General features: G+C 37.1%; 1 protein-coding gene across 1 annotated transcript in view; it reads left to right on the forward strand.

The window, feature by feature from the left end:
* LOC140148016 (glutamate receptor ionotropic, NMDA 1-like) overlaps positions 1-20,415 on the forward strand; it is an 89,984-nt gene that overhangs the window by 38,659 nt on the left and 30,910 nt on the right. Inside the window, exons 4-6 of the mRNA XM_072169843.1 lie at positions 3,904-4,004; positions 7,327-7,629; positions 8,682-8,907. Of these exons, the coding sequence (XP_072025944.1) occupies positions 3,904-4,004; positions 7,327-7,629; positions 8,682-8,907 (630 nt within the window). The remainder of the gene's footprint in view (positions 1-3,903; positions 4,005-7,326; positions 7,630-8,681; positions 8,908-20,415) is intronic.

The raw sequence follows: 20,415 nt of genomic DNA on the forward strand, positions 1-20,415 counted from the left end.
GTTTGTCAATATAACGGTATTACACATGCAAATCGATAGAGAAAAAAATTAATTGTGCACATTTCAAATCACATTATTAAGTATTATTGAGTATCGATTCGCGTGTAACACCTTTATTTTGACAAACTAAAAAATATTGTCACATGTTCCCATGTAATAGCATGGTAATATTCAGATTATGGACTTGATGTCGACCTTTTCCCATGATACATCACGATTACATCGCAAATCCGCTGGCGGCGCGCTTTATTGCGAATAGCGAGAATTGACCACACTGTTCTTGAAATATCGATGATCTGTATTTGGAGTGCTAATCACTGCGCATCATCAGCGCACATGAGGCGTCTATTGTTATTGATAGATATATGACTCTGTGGAACAGATTGAAAATGAGGTAGTTTCGTTAAATTCTTTTATTTGAAAAACAAAGCGGTCAATTGTCAAAATTCAAAAAGTTTGTGATAGCTGATATATTCCTCAGGCACATCAGTTATTTAGTTATGTTTGGTTTATGCGTTAAAATACCCAAAAAATTCAGTTTCCGATGATACAGTTCTTTCAGGGACACCCTGTATCTTCACCCTCTTCATTCTTTAAGTGCACTCTCGGTTATATCCTATGATGAGTGCACTTAGTAGGATATTCTCATCAAATTTAAATCAGTGTGCTTCACATGGTAAACTTTTTTCTCACAATTAACTTGGTTTAGACGAGGGATTTTATGATATTTGAATGTTTTTAAGGTGTAGTTTATACTTGTATGTTTATTATTAATCTCAATAATATATTTCTCGTGATTTATATTCTGGTTTTTTTTTGGCTTTTTGGTTTGTAAAGAGGTCTCCTCAACTGTTCAATCCATATTGTGGGATGTATACTGCCACTGTGTAGTGCAGATTTTGAAAATATACTAGTGAATCTTTAACAAATTGGGTTATTTTTGAAGAAGAAGATTCTGGAGAGAGTGAACACTGTAAGAGGGTATAATGGGTTATTCCATTTAAAATCCACACTCCCCCTGTGGAAGATTTTGGAAATATCTTCTACAGAGGGAGTATGAACTTGAAATGGAATGAGCACATTAGCAGCTCCATTTGAAACTCATTCTCCTTCAGGGGAAGAATCAGGCTGAATCTTTCTCTGAAGGTGTATAAAATTCAAATGGAGCTGCCTAATGTGGTCATTCCATTTAAAATTCATACTCCCCCTGTGGAAGATATTGGAAATATCCTCTACAGGGGGAGTATGAATTTCAAATGGAATTAATACATTAGGCAGCTCCATTTGAATTTCATACACCCTCTGAGAAAGATTCAACCTGATATCTTCCACTGAGGGAAGGTGAGTTTCAAATGGAGATGCCTAATGTGTTAATTCCATTTGAAATTCATACTCCCTCTGTAGAAGATATTTCTAAAATCTTCCACAGGGGTAGTGTGGATTTTAAATGGAATAGCCCATTGTGTTTTAAATCTGAACTCTTCATTTTATTTGAATCTAGATGCAGCGAATACAAACTTTTTCAGGTATTTTTTACTCTCATAAAACACTGCAATATTCTTTTATTTAATAAAATTAATGCATGTTTCAATCCTTTACCCAGCAAACACAAAACTGCTTTGGTGCAAATGTTTTAATAACATCTAAATGTCAGGTTATATCAAGGCCACAATCATGTTTTTAAAACATTTTACATGAAAAAATACTACAACTTTTTAAAAATGTTGTCAAAATGTTTTTTGGAAAAAATTTGTGTAAAATATTTTGTCAATACTTAAAAATCATTTTAATAGAATGATTTGAAGTAAAGTTTCAAAAATGTTTTTAAAATGTTTTATACCCTTTATATAACCCAACATTTTAAAGGTTTGTGTAAAACATATTGTGTTTGCTGGGTAGTCTTTGGGTGTGGTTTAGCTTGTTTGTAGGCTCTAAATTTCATCTTCCTGGACGTCGTCTATGAGGCGATAGACAAACGTGGCATCGTCATCACTGAACATGCTTGTCGAGGAGCATGTATGTAGCGCATTGTAGGCATATGCCTAGTGCGTATTATACCGACATGCGATTGCAGTACGCACAAACTGATGTTGTAAACAAGTTTTGTTCATTTTAGAATAAGTTGAGTTTTCATGACGGTATCTTAATTATTGCTAAATTACATGTTTTTTTGTTATGAAAATAATATTTTACGGACTAAGAATGAGAATAAACATTAGGAATTATTGTTTTTACTATCCTCGAATAGAGGGTAGGTAGCTTCAATATTTGTTGAGTAGTGGATGCCAGCACATTCAAAATATTTGACCTGTGTATACTCTAACAAGACAGAGCATCAAGTAAAAACAAAATTTCTGTTATTTATTCTTTAATTTTTAAAAGGTAAGGTCAAAAAAAAATTTGTTTGTTTGTCCTCCACAGCTTTGAAAGAGGATGTGCTGGGCGGGTGGATTTTTTATTTTTTTTATTTTTTTTTGGGATTTGGCGTATTCCTGGACCTAGTAGCTAGAGCGAAATGCTACAATCATTCATGGTGACTTAAAAAACTAACATTTTGTTTCTTTAATATGCAGTTAAAGTTATAATTCATGTCATAGTCTTTTAATGATTTCAAATCCAATGTATTTTGAAGTCACTAAAAATAATAGACTATGACATGAACACAAGTTATAACTTTGCATATTGAAGACACAAAATGTTTTTGTGGGGCTTTTTTAATTTTCAACCATGAAAGATCTTAAAAAAAGTATCTAGCTCTAGCTAGGTCCAGAGATACTCCAAATCTGAAAAAAAAAATTGAATTTTACCTATTTTTATAAAAAAAAAAAATAGAAAAAAAAATATTGGTCAGGGCTTAATCTGAGGAGCGGGCGGTGGAGAACAAACAAACAACTTTTTTTGGGGGCCTAAGCATGGGAAAGAATGCAAAACTATAATTAAAGATACTCTGCATACATTAAGCCTTTAATAATCAACTTTAATACATGAAGATCTTCCCACTTAACATACAAAGTAAAGACAAATTTGTAAAGATGGGAACCATTTAAGAATTGCTAATGTTCCGCTTGAAACCCATATTCAGTGCCGTAAGCATCTTGTCTGATGCAATTATGAGTGAGAGGAGGAGAGCTACCTCGTCGTCCTACCAGTCAGTCAGTCAGTCAGTTAACATCCTAGCAGCTAGCAGGGGGTACTTAAACGCATCAAATACAAATTATTATGCCATGAAATGTATCTCTTTCAAATTGGAAATGCTTAACTACATATTTACTGCATGATGAGATGTACTACTGATTTGTGTTACAATTATGTTTACAATACAAGCACGATACAGGCCAGCAGATTTCAGGATATTTTTTAAAATAATTTTGGATAAAATATGCATTTAATAAAATATTTTCATATCAGGCTCATAAATATTTCTCAGTATATTTTTGTGCTTAATCAATATCAAAAAGAAGTAATTCTGCTTTACTTTAATAAAGAAGAGACATATATCTAAATAATTATTAGCCATCACAATATGCATTTAAAAGGTTATCGACTATGACGGCACAAATGAATGTTATGTAGCGCATACTATCCACGATGATCAAATATTTCAACAGCGCTTTCAGTATGTTTATAATATCAAAGTGGTGTTGCTGATCATGTATGTATGTAATTCATCCCTCTTGATCTAACTTGGATTTTGAGTGCCAGTGAGGTGCGACTAAAATTTTGACGACTTTTGTCAAATTAAATTTACAGAAATGGCGAAGCTAACAATTTGTTTGTATACTTTGATCATTTGATTGAATTTAAAGACAACGATGGTATGGGAAACGTACCGTGAAGAAAAAAATTCATTTAAGTCATCATTGATGCGTAAAATTATTGTCGTTTTTTAATTTCTGTTTTTAGATAGAGAAAGCCATCTTCTTTAAGCATGGGGAAACCAACATGACGAGGTACCTACTGGAGGCTATACAGTGCCAGTCTACAATCATGTTACTTCATGCAAGGTATGCAGCATAGGGGAGGGAAAGGGAGGGTGAATAGAGAATAGCCACAATCAATCACATGAAGTCATTATATGGTGCCAGTGGTGTGTGCAAAGGGGGGGGGGGGTTGGGAATAGTGGAGACCTGTGAACAGTCGGGGGAATTGAGACTTGCGCCCCTCACTTTTGAAAACCTGCGGACGCCATGGTGCCTCTGAAGTCAGTGGCCTAAGTTCAGGGTGTATTTTGTGTGCATTTAAAATACTGGTAAATGAGGACACATGTGATGCGATCAAGCGCAATATTTCCGAGTTCAGACTAATTTTGCTTGATCGCGTCACATATGAGAAATCTGTGTGTCACAGCGGACATCAGTTTTAAGGTTAAGGCCTACTCATGGCCTCAGTTCACAGTGAATACAAGTGGTGTGTACTAGTTGTAGCTAGTTGTGTAGTCACCTCTGAACTCTGTTCTCACACCTCCAACACTGAGCCATGGTTAGTTTCTGTTCTTGAATATTAGCAATAATTGGTTAACCCTATGAGAACTACCTGCCGATTGGCCAAAAAGAAGTTTTCATTATCAATTGGCCCAATCAGCAACATTGTTAGAATAATTTCACTGTGCAAAAAAATTGGGGTGAATTATTTGCAAAGTTCTATTCTGATTGGTGATTAAAGTGAAGATATCATGTAATTGACCAATCAGAGGCAATGTTAGATTGGCAGGTAGTGCTCAGAGGGTTAGGTGCTGAGTGTTTATTTATTCTATGAAACCAAAGATGCAATTATGGATCATCAGTCATCACTCATCAGTTATGAAAACCTGTCAAATCATCTTTTGAGATGCATTGAAGTGATTTTCTTTTAAATAGCTTTTAAGTGAATTATCTCCGTAACATCTTAATCAATTCACTGACCTTAGTTAATTTTCTTTATCATTTACCTTTTAGTGGCATGTTAGGTTCTTTCGATTGAGAATAGTTATTGTGGTTATTTTCCCACTTAAGGGCTTGGATAGCGATGTTTGCACAGTATTTTTGTGGGACCTGAGAGCACATCAGACACACCAAATTTGCATTCTGGATATGAGGAATGTCCTTCTGATATCAAATTTGATATCAAATATTAAATTTGTGATTTAATACAAATTGTATGGCAAATTATTAAAAATTGATATTTTTGACATTTAACAGTTCTCAAAGTAAGCTTTATAAATCTAAATTAATGACGTACTATAAAGTGTATGTAGTTGGAAGGGAAAACTCAACCATCATTAGAATATTTTGACCCTTTGTATTGAAGATACACATTTTTCCCCAAAAATTTTATTTTATTTGATATTAGAAGGATATTCCTTATATGCAGAATGCAATTTGATGTGTCTGATGTGCTCTCAGGTCCCACAAAACCACTGTGCAAACATCGCTATCTGAGCCCTTAACCAATTCAGAGAAATAGGTCATTGTGATTCTTGTGGATGAGGATAAAACACATCAAGGAACTGATAAGAGGGGATACACCCAAAGTATTAAAATAGGAATAGAATAAAGGCCATCTCATACTAAACATATGCTTAACATGTTTGCACTCAGAAACATATGAACAGATTTATTTATACAGCTTTGCTAAAACATACAGGTTGTTATGATCAAATTGATCTTTTTATGCCTATTTATAATTAATACAAGGTATACCACAGGATATTTGGGGAAACAACAAAATAAGATTTGTTGAAAAATGTAAACAAATACATAAATGGTATTAAAGGTGCAAAAAACCAAGTGCAGATTCTACTAGAGAATGTGATGTTTGATAGCCAAATCATGTCTCAGCTTGCCTAGGCTAAAACTGACCAAATAGGTGACCATCAAAGAGTGATCAAATCAAGTATAGTTAAAACAATGCATGTAATGGGATAAGTTAAATTCATGATGTACAAACAATGTATATCTAAGGGGTGGTGCCATAATCATGTGTACTCCTGGGGTGGTCAATTATATTTTTGGCTTGCCAAAAGGTAGGGGGAAGCATTTTTTGAAAGGTAGAAAGGGGGGACAAGCAATATTTGGCAGGTTGAAAGGGAGAGGGGCAAGCAATTTTGGCTCAGATGTTTTGTGCACCATTTCTATATTATGCCCGTTAGGAACATGTTCAAATCTGCAAAATGTTCTGCTCGCTGGGCATTTATATAATAAGATAACTTTTTTAAATTTGGGTTCCCCAAAATGTTGCATGTGTAAAGATTGGGAGGAAAGGTTTTTTGGCATGTCAAAAGAGGGGAGATTTTTTGGCACAGCCAAAGGGTGGAGCAAGTGATTTTTGGCAGACCATTGTGAGAACTGACCATCTCGGGGCTACACATGATTTTTGCACAGCTCCTAATGTAAAAGCAGCAGTAGTAGTTGCCTGCCAACCAGGGGGTGGGGGCAGGGGGTTAGGGGCACTCAAACCCAATGAGTTTCCATCTGTGTGTAGGAATTTGTGGGAAACGATCAGAATTTCACCTGATTCCACCCAACACCATGGACCCCCTCCCATCCATTAACAGATCAATTGAATATTTAAACTAGCATTTCAGATAGATATACTGCCCTCATTGGGGCAAACAATCAGGCTAAAACATTGAACATAAATAGATTTCCATGGGGTGTGTATGTGCATGTAAAAGGTAATTTTCATTGCAATTGAAAAGTTCAGTTCATTTGCTCAATGACATGTCACATACATCCAGGAGCACATTACTTACCACAGCAAATCAGCTGTTATGTCTATCTGCGTGTGCAACTGGAATTAGCAGGTTAAACATATTTTTATCAATATAAATCTTACTTGAAAATTGATTTTTTTTTTTTTTTTAATTTACATTTCTGCAATTGGATGATGATATCTCATCATAAAGCGAGCAATAACATATTTTAGGGAAGGGGTGATACCCCCAGCTTATTCTCTGTAAACAACCTCCCATAAATGTCCAATGCTGTTAGTTTGATTTTCAGGAAATTTAGCAATGGGCTATTCCATTTAAAATCCACACATCCCCTGTGGAAGATTTTGGGAATGCATTCCACAGAGGGAGTATGAATTTCATATAGAATTAACACTTTAGGCTGCTCCATTTGAAACTCATGTTCCCTCTGTAGAAGATTCAGGTTGAATCTTTCTCAGAGGGTGTATAAAATCCAAATGGAGCTGCCTAATGTGCTAATTCCATTTAAAATTCATACACCCTCAAGGAACATGTTTCCAAAATCTTCCTCAGGGGTAGTGTGGATTTCAAATGGAATAGCCTAAGTACCCACTTGCCTCCCTGTTGTTAAATATATTTCTTATGTGTATTTACAGTGAACAGGATGCTGCCCAAATTTTTAACGATTCGTATCGTCTCAACATGACCCGTGCTGGATATGCGTGGATCGTTACCGAGCAGAGCCTAACTGGGAAAGCCCTGGAGGCAGCACCAGAAGGCATCCTGGGAATCAGACTCAACGGCAGCAAGAATACATCGGCACATATCTCGGATGCCCTCAAAGTGGTCGCCAAGGGGGTACATAGTTTTTTGCAAACTGTCGATGGACAGACTATCAGTGGACCTGTGACTGACTGCAGAGCTGAAGATCCATGGGAAAGCGGTTCATTATTTTATAAGTAAGAAACTAAGAAAGTCTGGCTAGATGAACATGGGTGTGTTATGAACCATGCGTGGCACTGTTATTAAGATGCGTAAAACCACAATATGCTGACTTATGTACTGTTAATAAGTCACAAATTCTTTTTAGTTACAAAGGATCAGTGACGTAGTGTCATAGAGGCACGGGGGATTTGGACCTTGAAAGTCTTTGAATTTTAAAGGCTTCAAGGTGCGTGAACCCTGCCCCCAATCAGGCTTGGTCCCCCCCTGTAGGATGATTGTGCCCCCTCCCTCCTGTAGGATGATTCACGCTACACCACTACAAAGGATGCACAGATTTTACACTTATTCCAATGAATATGACCTGTTTTTTTCTTAGTTACCAAGTATATACTCATGCAGACTCTGGTCATCAAGAAAGATTGACCGCGGAAGTCCACTTTCATGATTAGTCTTTCTTGCACCATATGAGATAGTGATCATAGTCTGAGCTGAACATAGTCTGGTAAATAAGAAAAAAAAAAGTTCCTACTTGTCAGACTATTTACACTCACATGTCATGATGCAGTAAAACACAAATATTCCATGTCAATTTCTGTTGGAGCCAAGTGGCATAACCAGAAAAAAAGTGCAGTGATTTATAGTGCGCTACGCACAGACACAACGCCTAGACGTTGATCCACAAGCCTCAGCACACTTTACAGGTTGTCGCTGACCTCTACGGCCCCACATCATTCCATAAACCATTTAACAACAAATCAGGGACTTTGCTGATACAAGAGCGCACACCCTAGACATTCTACAAATAACCTTCACAACCAGGATCAGCTTCCCGAGTTTTGTACAGGTTACAACAAGACAATTAGCAGTAAGTTCCTTGTCCAGGGGAATTTCAAGCTTTCCTCGAGAGCGTACTAGGCACCGCCAGGGTTCGAACCCGCAACCTCTCGCACCATAGTCGAACGCCTTATCGATTGAGCTAACTTGACTGCTGGGGCCTGCTGAGGAGGGGGCCTGGGGAAGATTATGCATTGCATAACTTATTGTATTTTCTATTTTTTAATCATAGGAACCTGATAGAGGCAAAAATTCCAAATGGGTTCTTTGGGCAGATAGAATTTGATAACAACGGGGACATGATAGCAGCCAATTATGCAATCTTGAATCTTCACGATAACCGGCTGGTGAAAGTTGGTACTTGGTCATCGGTTGAACTCGATATCCAAAATGTGGTCTGGCCAGGGGGCATCAAGAACCATGCACCAGAAGGGTTTGAAATAAAAACTCACTTACGGGTAGGTACAATTGCAAGAATGTGTGTTATATGTTCATATGGTGTGTGTGGGTGGGGGTGTGCATTACAAATACTTCCAAGGACTCCGACATAACAACGCACTGACACACCGAGGACTTTTTTTTACCGAGGACCTAAACACGGCCTGGGAAACATGGGTCCTCGTTATGGAAACCTTGTTAAACGGGGATAAATGAGGTCTTATACCCTACTACCCCTCTATAGCTTAACATTCTCACAGCGTTAACAGGAATCAAATTTGTTCGGTATTAGGCCAAATAAAAAAGAAAGTATGTCTCAGACACATTTGGTAAAAAAGCTAAGTGCTATGCGTTTTTTATTTTTTAAGAATATGAGCTATGCGATATTTTTTTTTTACAGTCAAGACACAATATTTATGTACTTTTTGATATTCAAATACAGAAACATAGTAATATATATATACATAATGAATAGTTTTGTTTGTCTTTTTTACAATAATGGCAAAATTTGTACAAAAAACAACAACCAAGCTGCAAAAAAAAGATCGCCATACGATACTGAAAAAATGAACATAGGGGCAAAAAAAAATTACGGCCAACGCGTAGTGCTAAGGGGCTGTGCAATAATTATGAGCCCTGGGGAGGGTAAAATTGGAGGGGGGGCAAGAAATTTTTGGCAAGCCGAAAGGGGGGGCAAGCAATTTTGGCCAGCTGAGAGGGGGGGGCAAGCGATTTTAAATAAAACGCTCTAAAAAGGATTAGGAAAACAGTACGGAAACCCTTTAATATGCACATTTTCCTGCTTGCTGCGCTCGCAACATATATCTAGACCATTTAAGGTTTGAAAATTGGGATCCCCAAAATTTGGCATGTGTAAGGGGGGGCAAAGATTTTTGGCAGGCCGAGAGGGGGGGGGCAAGCAATTTTGGTAGGCCGAGAGGGGGGAAATAATTATTGCTCAGCCTCTAAGCGCTAAATTTGATTTCACATAGCAATGTACGCGGGTGTCTGAGACATACATTCTTTTTTTCTTGGCCTTACCAAAACCAATTCGTTTGGTATTAACAACTTCTTGAGCACTTGACATGACAACACACCAACCCACTTAGTACAAACACACACATTTCATCATTTTGTTCAGGTCCTCTGAAGTATTTGTAATGCACAGGAGGGGTGCATGTGGTATGGGGCATACACTACAGGTCATGATTTAAGGGTGTTAGGAACATTGTCCACGGTAAGATGCCAATACATAAACCAAAAAACATTTCAGTTTTAAAAGTTTATTTGACTACATCTGTCTGCTTTAATGTCGTGATGTGGATCCCTGCAGCTTTTTTCTTAATTTTTAATAACCGTTATATATTTACAATTGTGTTACAGAGTTCAAAATGAATTTATGTACAATTTTGCAGATCTTTCCATTTCTTAGTTAAAAGTCAGAAAATGTGTGATACTGAAAGGTCATTCTCTGGGGTACAAAATGAGCATTTTGATGGGTAAAGTGCAGTAGCGTAGCCAGGACTTTTTCAGAGGTTGGATAAGGGGGAGGCAAGGCAACTTTCAAGGGGGAAAACTTTGACGAAAATGGTCAAAAATGGGCTAAGAAGTACAAAAAAGCCTAAAAATAGAGGTGGAAAGACTTCTCACAGGGGGCAGCTACCCACCTCCCCTTTTTGCCCCTCCCCCCTGGCTACACCACTGGTAAAGTGGGGTATGAGGCTGTCACTCTGGTCAAGCACCATCAAATCAAATGAAAAGTTCAGATGCAAAATGGGATGTATTCAAAGGCTGCCTTGTGTATTGGGCTATTCCATTTAAAATCCACACTACCCTGTGGAAGATTTATCTAATGTTTTCCACAGAGGAGTATGAGTTTGGAATAGAATAGACAATTGGGTAACTTCAATTTGAAATACTTACTCCAGCTGTGGAAGATATGAGTAAAATTACTTAAATGTTAAGTTACCTAAATGGGTGACTCCAGTTGAATTCTACATGTCCTCTGTGGGAGATTAAAATCATATGTCTTCCTTAGGGGGTGTATGGATTTCAAATGGAATGTTGCCCATTACATCACAAAGGCGCTAGGCTGAGACCTGAGACTTGTTATTAGCCTTTTGCAATGTTGCACTGTTTTGAACTTTTTCCATGGCCTGATGTGTTATTTTTAGTGGTGGCACCGGGGGAGGGGGCAGAACTGTTGCCCCCAGTTACAAAAATTTCAACTTTTTGCAGTAATTTTATTGATCCCCCCCTGAAATTCACTTTGTCCCCCCATGCCCCCTGAAAAAAATCCTGACACCACCACTGGTTACTTTTCATCACACAATTGCGGAATTTGAACCAAAGGATCAAAATCAGCGTCACTATCATCGCTTAATAACACAAAGTCTGGTTCCTGCTGCTGCAACTCAGTGATCTGATGTAACTGCTTTCTTTGGCTTGGACTGGCATTCACCTTGTCAGGTTGTTTTTTTCTAGGTGTTCTAGGATGTGAAGTATGTAAGGCATTCAATCCCAATGGATAGTAGGTGTGCAGCGTTTTAATCCAGTAAGACTCTCTTCTTATCCGCTCCTGCTCTTGGATAAGTCGATCAGTTGCGTCATTCACTTTCTCAATTCCAATAACATGAAGATTTTCCAATCCATGTACTAGCCTGAAGTGCTCTTCCGCTAGGCTGGGCGGGTTTACCGATCTGTGCTGCAACATGCGCTGTCTCACAGTGTCACCCGTCTCGCCGACGTATTGAACCCCGCATTCTTCGCATTGCATCAGGTAGATGACGTTTGTAGTCGTACACGTCATTCGTTGCTCGATTTGGTGAGTCTCGTTGGTCATGTGACTTTTGAATGTTTTACAAGGCCTCATGTACTTGCAGTTTGCGCATCGAGTATTTCGGCAAGCTTCTGAGCCACTTTGAGTCAGATCGTGTATCTCCAAGGTGACCTTTGACACAAGTGAACTGTTGCTTATTGACAGCTCGTGTGTTCCTGGCTTTGTGGGAGTAAAACTGATCTGAAAATGCTCAATATTGCTCGTCAAGAAATCCAACTGTGGAACACATGTGCAGCTGATTTGCAAAGGAGTACCTTCGGCCAAGTTGCAAATTGCAAGATTTTGTACTTTTGGAATGTTTTGCAGTCGAACATGGACGGTACACCTGTGACCAGTGTAGGCTTTTTCCACTGACTTCAACTCAATGGCACCTGTCTTTATGTAACCATTGATACCAGTGGTATAGGATATGAAAAACAGAGATTTGGGGAATGTCGGGATTCCCATTGCGTAATGCAGACGCTGTAAGCCTAAACTTCTTGCACCATCTCGATGAATCAGATTGTACAAGGTGAATACGAATTCAGCAGCAATTTGCTCCAGATTCACTAAAGATTGAATCTTAAGCTGAACTAATCTGTTCATATCATGAGTTACTCCGCTTGCTACCACTTGGTACATCTGCTTTTCCGTATTCTCCAAGAAAGAATTGATTTTATGAAACCCGGATACTAAGCAGTGAAGGTAACTTTCAAATATACGGGGATGCGGCTCATCACCGGGTTGTGGGAGTGCGGTTGAATGCACCATACAGGAAGAAATACCATATTTTCTGAAGTCAATGTGATGCGCAAGCAACATGGTATGTAGATGCTGAATAAAGAGATTGGTCTCCATGAATTTCATAGGCATCTCTATTTTTTCCGGAGGTTTGGAGCAAATCGGACACCAAAACGACCGTTTTATTCTTTTTGATTGTTTAGTGAAGCAGTACTTTATAAGACATATACGACATATAACGTGCGAGCTGTGCACAATCTTGGGCGGATTATGAAAAGAGTATGCTTTCACACATAACGGGCAGGTCGAGTTTGTTAGGGTCGGCAGCGTCTGGAATTTCTGGGTGCAGATGTGGAATCGCACACACTGGGTACAGATTATGCATCTTTGCTCATATCGAGGGGGGTTTACAGCACTGTAGGCATGGCAACATCTAGGACAGACGTCCTGCGGAGAGTAATGATTGATTATAACGTTATCAGATGTAATCCCACTCGGCAATAAGCAAGTTGTGCAGCAGATTCTTTTAGATACACACCTAGCCTTATTTGTGGTTTCAAAATCATTTGTGCAATCAAAACAGACGGAAGATGGCGGACTCTCTATAGCTTCAAAACTCGCTGAAGTGTCCTGAGGAAGATCAACTCTCCATCTGGTGTTGTACGATTTGGGACAAAGTGGACATGCTTGACCGTTGGTCAGATGTTGGAGACACTGCTTACAGGTTGTGCAATAGCCATTTTGTGGAGGATGATTGGAGGTCTCGTTTCTAGATCATATTTGATTTTACATAGCGGACAAGTTAGAAGTTCATTCGTCATAAACATATAGTTGTTAAGTCTGTGTTGGGTGAAACTATCTGACATAGTTGAATGTGGTTTATGCAGTTCTGAAGACATGCAACAAAAGAAAATCGAGTTTTAGGATCAAGATATATAATTTGGGGCTATTCCAGTTCAACTCCACACACCATATCTGGAAGACGTGGATAATCTCTCACACAGGGTGTGTGAATTTCAAATGGGGCTACCTGAATGGGTGACTCCATTTGAAATATATACCCCTTGTGTGGAAGATTAAGGTCATGTCTTTCATAGGGGTGTATGGATTTCAACTGGAATAGCCCATTGGAGATTGGTGAAACTTAAAATAAAAATCCAAATGTTTTTCAAACTCTGGATATTTTTTTATGCACGACTCACACACCCACCCACCCAGGCCCGTCGGAACCGCTGCAAAAACTGCTCGGGCTTTAAGGGGGCGAAGTGATCCCCTCCAGATCCCCAATTTCGGCCGCACCACTTTAAAATTTGTTCCAACAGGCCTGCACCCACCACCAACCCCTACACACAAACATGTGTCAATGTCCTAACATGGAACCAAACTTGAAACTTATACATGGAATAGGAAACTAGGGCACACTTTTATGAATTATTTTCTTGTATGATGCAAATGATTATATCATTGATATGCGTCATGCAAAACCATGTACAAGTAAGATTTGAATATATAATTTATTGAAAATAAAGTTGTTTTCAGTCAATGTTACCTGTAACATACAGGGTGAGTCAAAAAAAGTGCAATAGAGGAAAGAATCCATTTTCATTTAAGAACCGAGTTGAACCTTTTAGGTTTTAAAACATTTTATATATGGTATATCCATCAGTGACCTTGTATGAAAAAATTAAGGAATTAGCATTTACTGTTTTGTTTTTATGACACATTTTATAGCGCTACCCAATTTTAATGTTTGTCCAAGAGACATCTAAAATTTGAATATCAGCCCAATCTGTGTTAAGTAGATTGGGAACAACTGCCATTTTCTTAACCTCATTGGCATTGAAATAAAATGGAGCACCCAAAGTGTTATTGCCCTTGGTCTTGTTTAAGGAGAAGAAACATTATTTGTTGTTATTTTCATTTTACCTTTAATTTGTAGGCGGGTTTTTCAAATGTCAAAATGAAATGCTGCAAAATTGAAGTGGAGTGAATTACAAAATATCCGTTAAGTTGGACATATATTGGGATTTAAAAAACTGGAGTTGGAGTCGAGTGAGGTATGAAGAACTTAAAATGATGTTAGAAAGTTTGTTTGAACAGAAAAAAAGAAATTAAAATAACGCAAAAATCAACCTTATTTAAGTTAAAGTCAGTGTCAGATCTGGTGCCTTTACCGTGCACTGTGTGCTCTCATTCAAAATACATGCTACCTCGTGGACAAATAACGAAATTGGGCATCGCAGAAAAAAGACTCATAAAAATTAAACGGTAGTCGCGATGCACTTCATATTTTGACAGAAGGTGGCCATTGAGTGTGGCATTTATAGAATCTTTCAATATTGGGAAAGTTCGACTTGGTTCCTACATAAATATTGATTCTTTGCTCTATTGCAGTTTTTTTTACTCACCCTGTATAAGTTAATCTTTACATTAAAAGGGCATTTCGTGATCCACAGCATCATCCCCCCAATTTTCTCAAAAAATTTGAGATTTTTATACCACTGGAAACCCTCTGGCAACATAAGGTTTATGTACAAAAATATTCTTGCAGATTAAATCGTTTTGCAAAAATATCGTGAAATTTTGAATTATGTTCTGAACTTCTGGTACACCATAAGGCTAATGGAACTCGATTGTTAGTTTCCTATTGACCGCCCGCGTCATCTTTTCAATTTGACCAAAACTTTCATTATTTTCATTAAAAAGTCAATTATCTGAAAATTGAGATGGAAATAATCAAAATTGATACTTTCAAAATGGCTGACATCCCCTGCTGATCATAATGAGCAGTTTTTCTTAGTTGTAGGGGTAGAGGATGTAGTAAATAATGGAAATTTAAGGATTACCTCATCATGTTTCTAGTCATTACAAAAATTGCCAATTTCTTTTCATTTTAATAAAAACAAATTCAAATCTTTTCTCAATCTGTTGCAAAATGTCTGTAAAGATGATCTAAGCATTAATACCTGTTTTGAGATGGTCTTTCATCAACAATATACTTTGGTACTGGTGGGGTACCTAAATTTGGAGAAAGCTGTTCATAAAATCATTGATTTTGTTGACATAATGAATAATGAAAAGAGACCGAATAATGAATAATGAAATAGTGACCTCGTCCTTTCTTTCAAACATCCAATCGGAAACTAATAATCGAGTTCCATTGGCCTAAAGCAGTGTAATACACATAATTATGCATAACTCAAAACACAAAATTGAATTTTGGGAATAAGCTTTTTTCGTGGATATTTCCATGATCCACAGCATCATCCCTCCACATTTCTCAAACAAATTGAGATTTTTATACAACTGGAAACCTCTGGCTACATAATGTTTATGTACAAAAATGTCTTGCAGATTAATTCGTTTAGCAAAAATATTGTGAAATTTGAATTACGTTCTGGTACAACAGAACGAAAATACAAAACACATTGTCTAAGGAGCAGTGTAATACACATAATCATGCATAACTTGCAAATGCAAAATCCAAATCAATTGAAATTTTGGGAATAAGCTTTTTTCGGATAGCTACTGAAAAATGTGATAGCTTTTTTTGTGGATAGCTACTGAAAAATGTGATAGGATCACGAAATACTCCTTTAAGAAAATATTATAAAAACTAGTAATACTTACAGTTCCAGGTGTTGGTACATATAAATATACATCAAACTGAACATTTCTTCATCATAAAAGCATTTGAAAAATCAAATCTATAATGCGCAAGTATAAATATAATTCACATGCAATTTGATATCCAGGTATTCAAATTTGAACATACCACCACGTTGTAATCAAAATTTTAACTGAAAGTCAATTCTGTGGTTTGTAGTCGATGGGGGAAGCTCAAACAGCTTTATATTGATAAAGATAAAGTTAGGTAAATTCCATAAAACTATAATTTTGCACATGTTTAATTTCACTGCATATTTTGTTTGCTTTTTTTTTTTTGCGGCTATACATTTACACTTGATGGTATGTGTTTCATAGTAGAGACTGCCTACTTTTGCTAGCTTTTTTTACCTGTAAAATTGCTCATTCTCTTGATCAGAGATAATAATGTGAAAATATTGCCTATTTTTTATTTACTATTATGGACATAGTTATACCATATTTGGGAAATGATGTCATTGCATTTGCATCTACTTTCAGTTCGGTAAATTCCCAGGGCTCCGGAAGTAAGTTATAGGGGTTCTTTTGTAAGATCAATGTGTGGGTTTTTTGTACCTAGTCGTTGATACACTTTTATTCAAAAGGACATTGACATTTAAGGTATTTGATAAAATCTAATATTAGGTTAACTTTTGGGACATTTTGTTCTGATGCCATAACCTTTTGAATGAAAGTTGTTACTAGGGTGCTATATGATCAAGCAAAACTAATTGGTTGGTGGGGAAAGTAATTTTGAGATTTGAATGAATAGGGATGAAGGGCATTATATTCTGAGCCAAAAGCATTAATGCTCAGTCTCCGTAAAAGTAAAATTTTTAGTTCAAGTGTCTTGAAAATTAAGTTTTTTTTCTGCATCTCTTCATGACATTTTATAGCCTGCACATTTCACAGTTTGTACCATTCTAATTAACATTACAATTAATGAATGTGCCCTCATCAGCAAGGGTTATCAATGCTATCAGGTAATGCATACAGAATCTTATACAGCTGATAGCGTTTAAGGAATAGGTCATATTCAGGGCACGGATTGTTCTTATATTTTATCAAATGTTCAAAGCTAAACCATTGAGCTTATTTGTTGAACTGTTAGTAGGCCTGTTCCAAAGCATATTGCACATTATCTTATAAACACCATTATCTATAACTCAAATTGAATCACAGATTTTACTTGAATTTTTTCTCCCATTTGAATGTTTGTCCACATTAAGCTAGCATAGCAAACAAATAAAATGTTTCATTTAAAAGGTATTTATCAAAAGCAAGTAAATTATATGGTACATTAAAAGTTATGCAAGTGTGGAAAGGGAAGAATTTATAGCTATCTACTATAAGTGGGCTTAGGTTTGTGGTAATAAATGTCTAAATTCACCCTTATTTATGTCAAAATATGTATGTAGTGGCGGTGCAAGAACTTTTTGGGGGGCTCATGGGGGGCAAAGTGAATTTCAGGGGGGCCAAATCAACAAATTTTGCTCAAAATTGCCGCGAAAAGTGGCAACTTTCCTAATTTTTAGTTTTTACTGGGGGGAGGCAAGAGTTCTGATAGGGGAGGGGCATTTTCTCCCCATGCCCCCCTGGTGCCGCCACTGCGCGTGTGACCCAGCTAAGCAAAAAAGATGCTGAAATTTTGACATGTTATAAAGAAATAAGTTGTTAGCGCCCTGCAGTTATCTAAAAATCAAATGTTTGATTGTTTAGCTCAGATTGTAGCTCAGATATAAGTATAAGCTTTACAACAATATCTTTGCAAATGCCTACCCGAATTTGACTGAGTATGTTGTAGCATTCACTGGGTCCAGGGCTTTCCCAGGTGGATGACTTGCCCACTTAGGGCAAAACAAAATGTGGAAAAAGTTGGGCAAAATGGTGAAAGGGACAAGAAAAGGAAGAGGAAAAGGGATAAAAGAAAAGGAAGAAGGAGCTTGAGATAGGAAAAGGACAGGAAATGTGGGGAAAAGAACATGAGAAAAAATGGAAAGAGAATATGGAAGGAAAAGGGGAATCTACTTTGAGGAAATTTACAAGAGCTTTCCCACCTAGAGCAATTGAAGCTGGCTATGCCCAATGCAATGGCACCAACATTGATCATGTTGATGACTAGCTGTAGCAATAGATTGCTAATCAAATTGAAATATTTCAAAATCTGGTATTTCACAATTTGCAGGGTTTTCAATCAATGCATTTATTTTTCTTGGGATAGGGGCACTGTAGGAGGTAATTGTTAAAGAACACAAGAGGAAGCTTTTGTTATTGAGTGTTCACAGAACCCATTGTTTGAAACAAAAAGCCTATGACGTACCTGATCGCAGAACCCAGTATTTGTTCACTGAACCCTCATTTTAAATGACGTACATGATCGCAGAACCCAGAAGATTTTCACTGAACCCATCATTGTTTGAAAAAACACCTATGACGTAGATGATCACAGAACCGGGCCCAGCACTGAACCCACTGTTTGAATGACGTACATGATTACACACCCCAGTTTGGTATGGCAGGAATTTGATGTCATGTGAGAGTTTTTTATCAAGCTGAATAAAGAAAAATATAACTTTTTAAAATGTGCCATATACAAAATCATGCATTACTTTTGAAACTCTGAAGCAGACAGATAATTGATGTCATCAGATTTATGGTGACACAGTTTTGTTGGTATTTTGTGATTTAATCATGTACAATTTGTCTTTTAGCTATAAAAGTTAACCTACTTCCATGGAAATCAGACTATGTGAGATTTAAGAATATACAGGGTTACTCAAAATCAAAGTTTTGATATGTGCATCCTTACCTGCATATACCTGTACCATTACTTGTTGATCTGGATAGGATTTCAGTCATAAGCATGTTAGCACGTCCCAGGTACCCAATAGAGCTGGGGTTTGAACTTCGTTTCCGGCTGAAGGTACAGGCGATCATGCACGGAGGCTTACAGGCTTGATCAGGTACTGTCATTGATTGATTATTGAGATCATCATGTATTGATTCATCGATTATTGATAAATCGATTCCGATCAATCAATTGATCCATTATCGACAACCAATTAGGCCAGCTGATTGCTCCCAAGTAGGGTTATTCCTTCATGTAATTTTACATAAAGTTAGGGTTAGTTTAGGGTTAAGGTTTGAGTTAGGGTTAGCATTAGTGTTCTGATTACGCTTAGGGTTAAGGTTAGGATCAGCTTACACAAAATAATTACATAAAGGATATATCGACCCAAAGTAGCTTGATGAATCAAAAGTTAAAGAGGGGGCTCAAACAGGATCAAAACGCTTATCTGAAAAGTTTCTAAGTATTAAGAACTGAAATCCTATCGTGATCGACCAGTAATGCAAAAATAAAGGTTACTCCAAGCGATTTGAAATGTATGTAATTTTGATGGGTGCTTCCCCGACATCCCATTCTGGACTTGTCAAACACCACACTTATCCATATCTGATAACATTCAGATAATATGATTTATGTCAATAAATCTACATGTTAGCAGTCAAAAGATTAAAATGATACCTTTGTACATGTGGCCTCAAACTTTAAATTCTGTTTCGATTTCATTCCTATCAGATTAACTCAGATTTCAAACTCAGGAGTACTTTTAAGTACTCCTGAGTACTAAAGCTCATAAGAACAATTCTATTATTAATACGCAATAAACACGTGCCATTTTTTAGTTTGCGATATCATAATCGAAAAATAATACTTGATGTATCATGGGAAAATGTGCACATCAATTCTCTATCGATCTATGAATAATACCATGCTATTACATGACAACAAAAAATATTTTTACGTTTCCAATGTAATAGCATGGTAATATTCGATTATGATACTCAATTGATGTTAATAATTTTTTGAAATGATACATCAATTTTTTCCCTATGATATGCAACCAATGGCGGCGCTTTATTGAGAATAAAAAAACTGGTATATCCATATATCAAAAAGATGCACTTGTCGGCTGCTACATGTGTCTCATTTCACATAATAGCTAGGAATGAATACCAGACTCATTTCAAGTGGAGGTCACTTCAAATCATCCCCAAGTCACATGGTTTAGGAATACAGAGAACATCCCCTAACTGTCCATGTCATTTGGGGATGATTTGAAGTGACCTCCACTTGAGATGAGTCGGGTATTTATTCCTAGCTAATATGTTAAATGAGACGCATGTACCAGCCGACAAGTGCATCGTTTTGATATGGATGTACACAATTTATTATGGGTCTCTGTGTGTGTGGAAGGGGGAAAGTCATAAAATGTTTCAAACCAAGACCAACCTTCATTCTGGTAACTGACATATGTTGTTG

Source organism: Amphiura filiformis, chromosome 3, assembly GCF_039555335.1.
Source record: "Amphiura filiformis chromosome 3, Afil_fr2py, whole genome shotgun sequence".
NCBI classification, from domain to species: Eukaryota; Metazoa; Echinodermata; class Ophiuroidea; order Amphilepidida; family Amphiuridae; genus Amphiura; species Amphiura filiformis.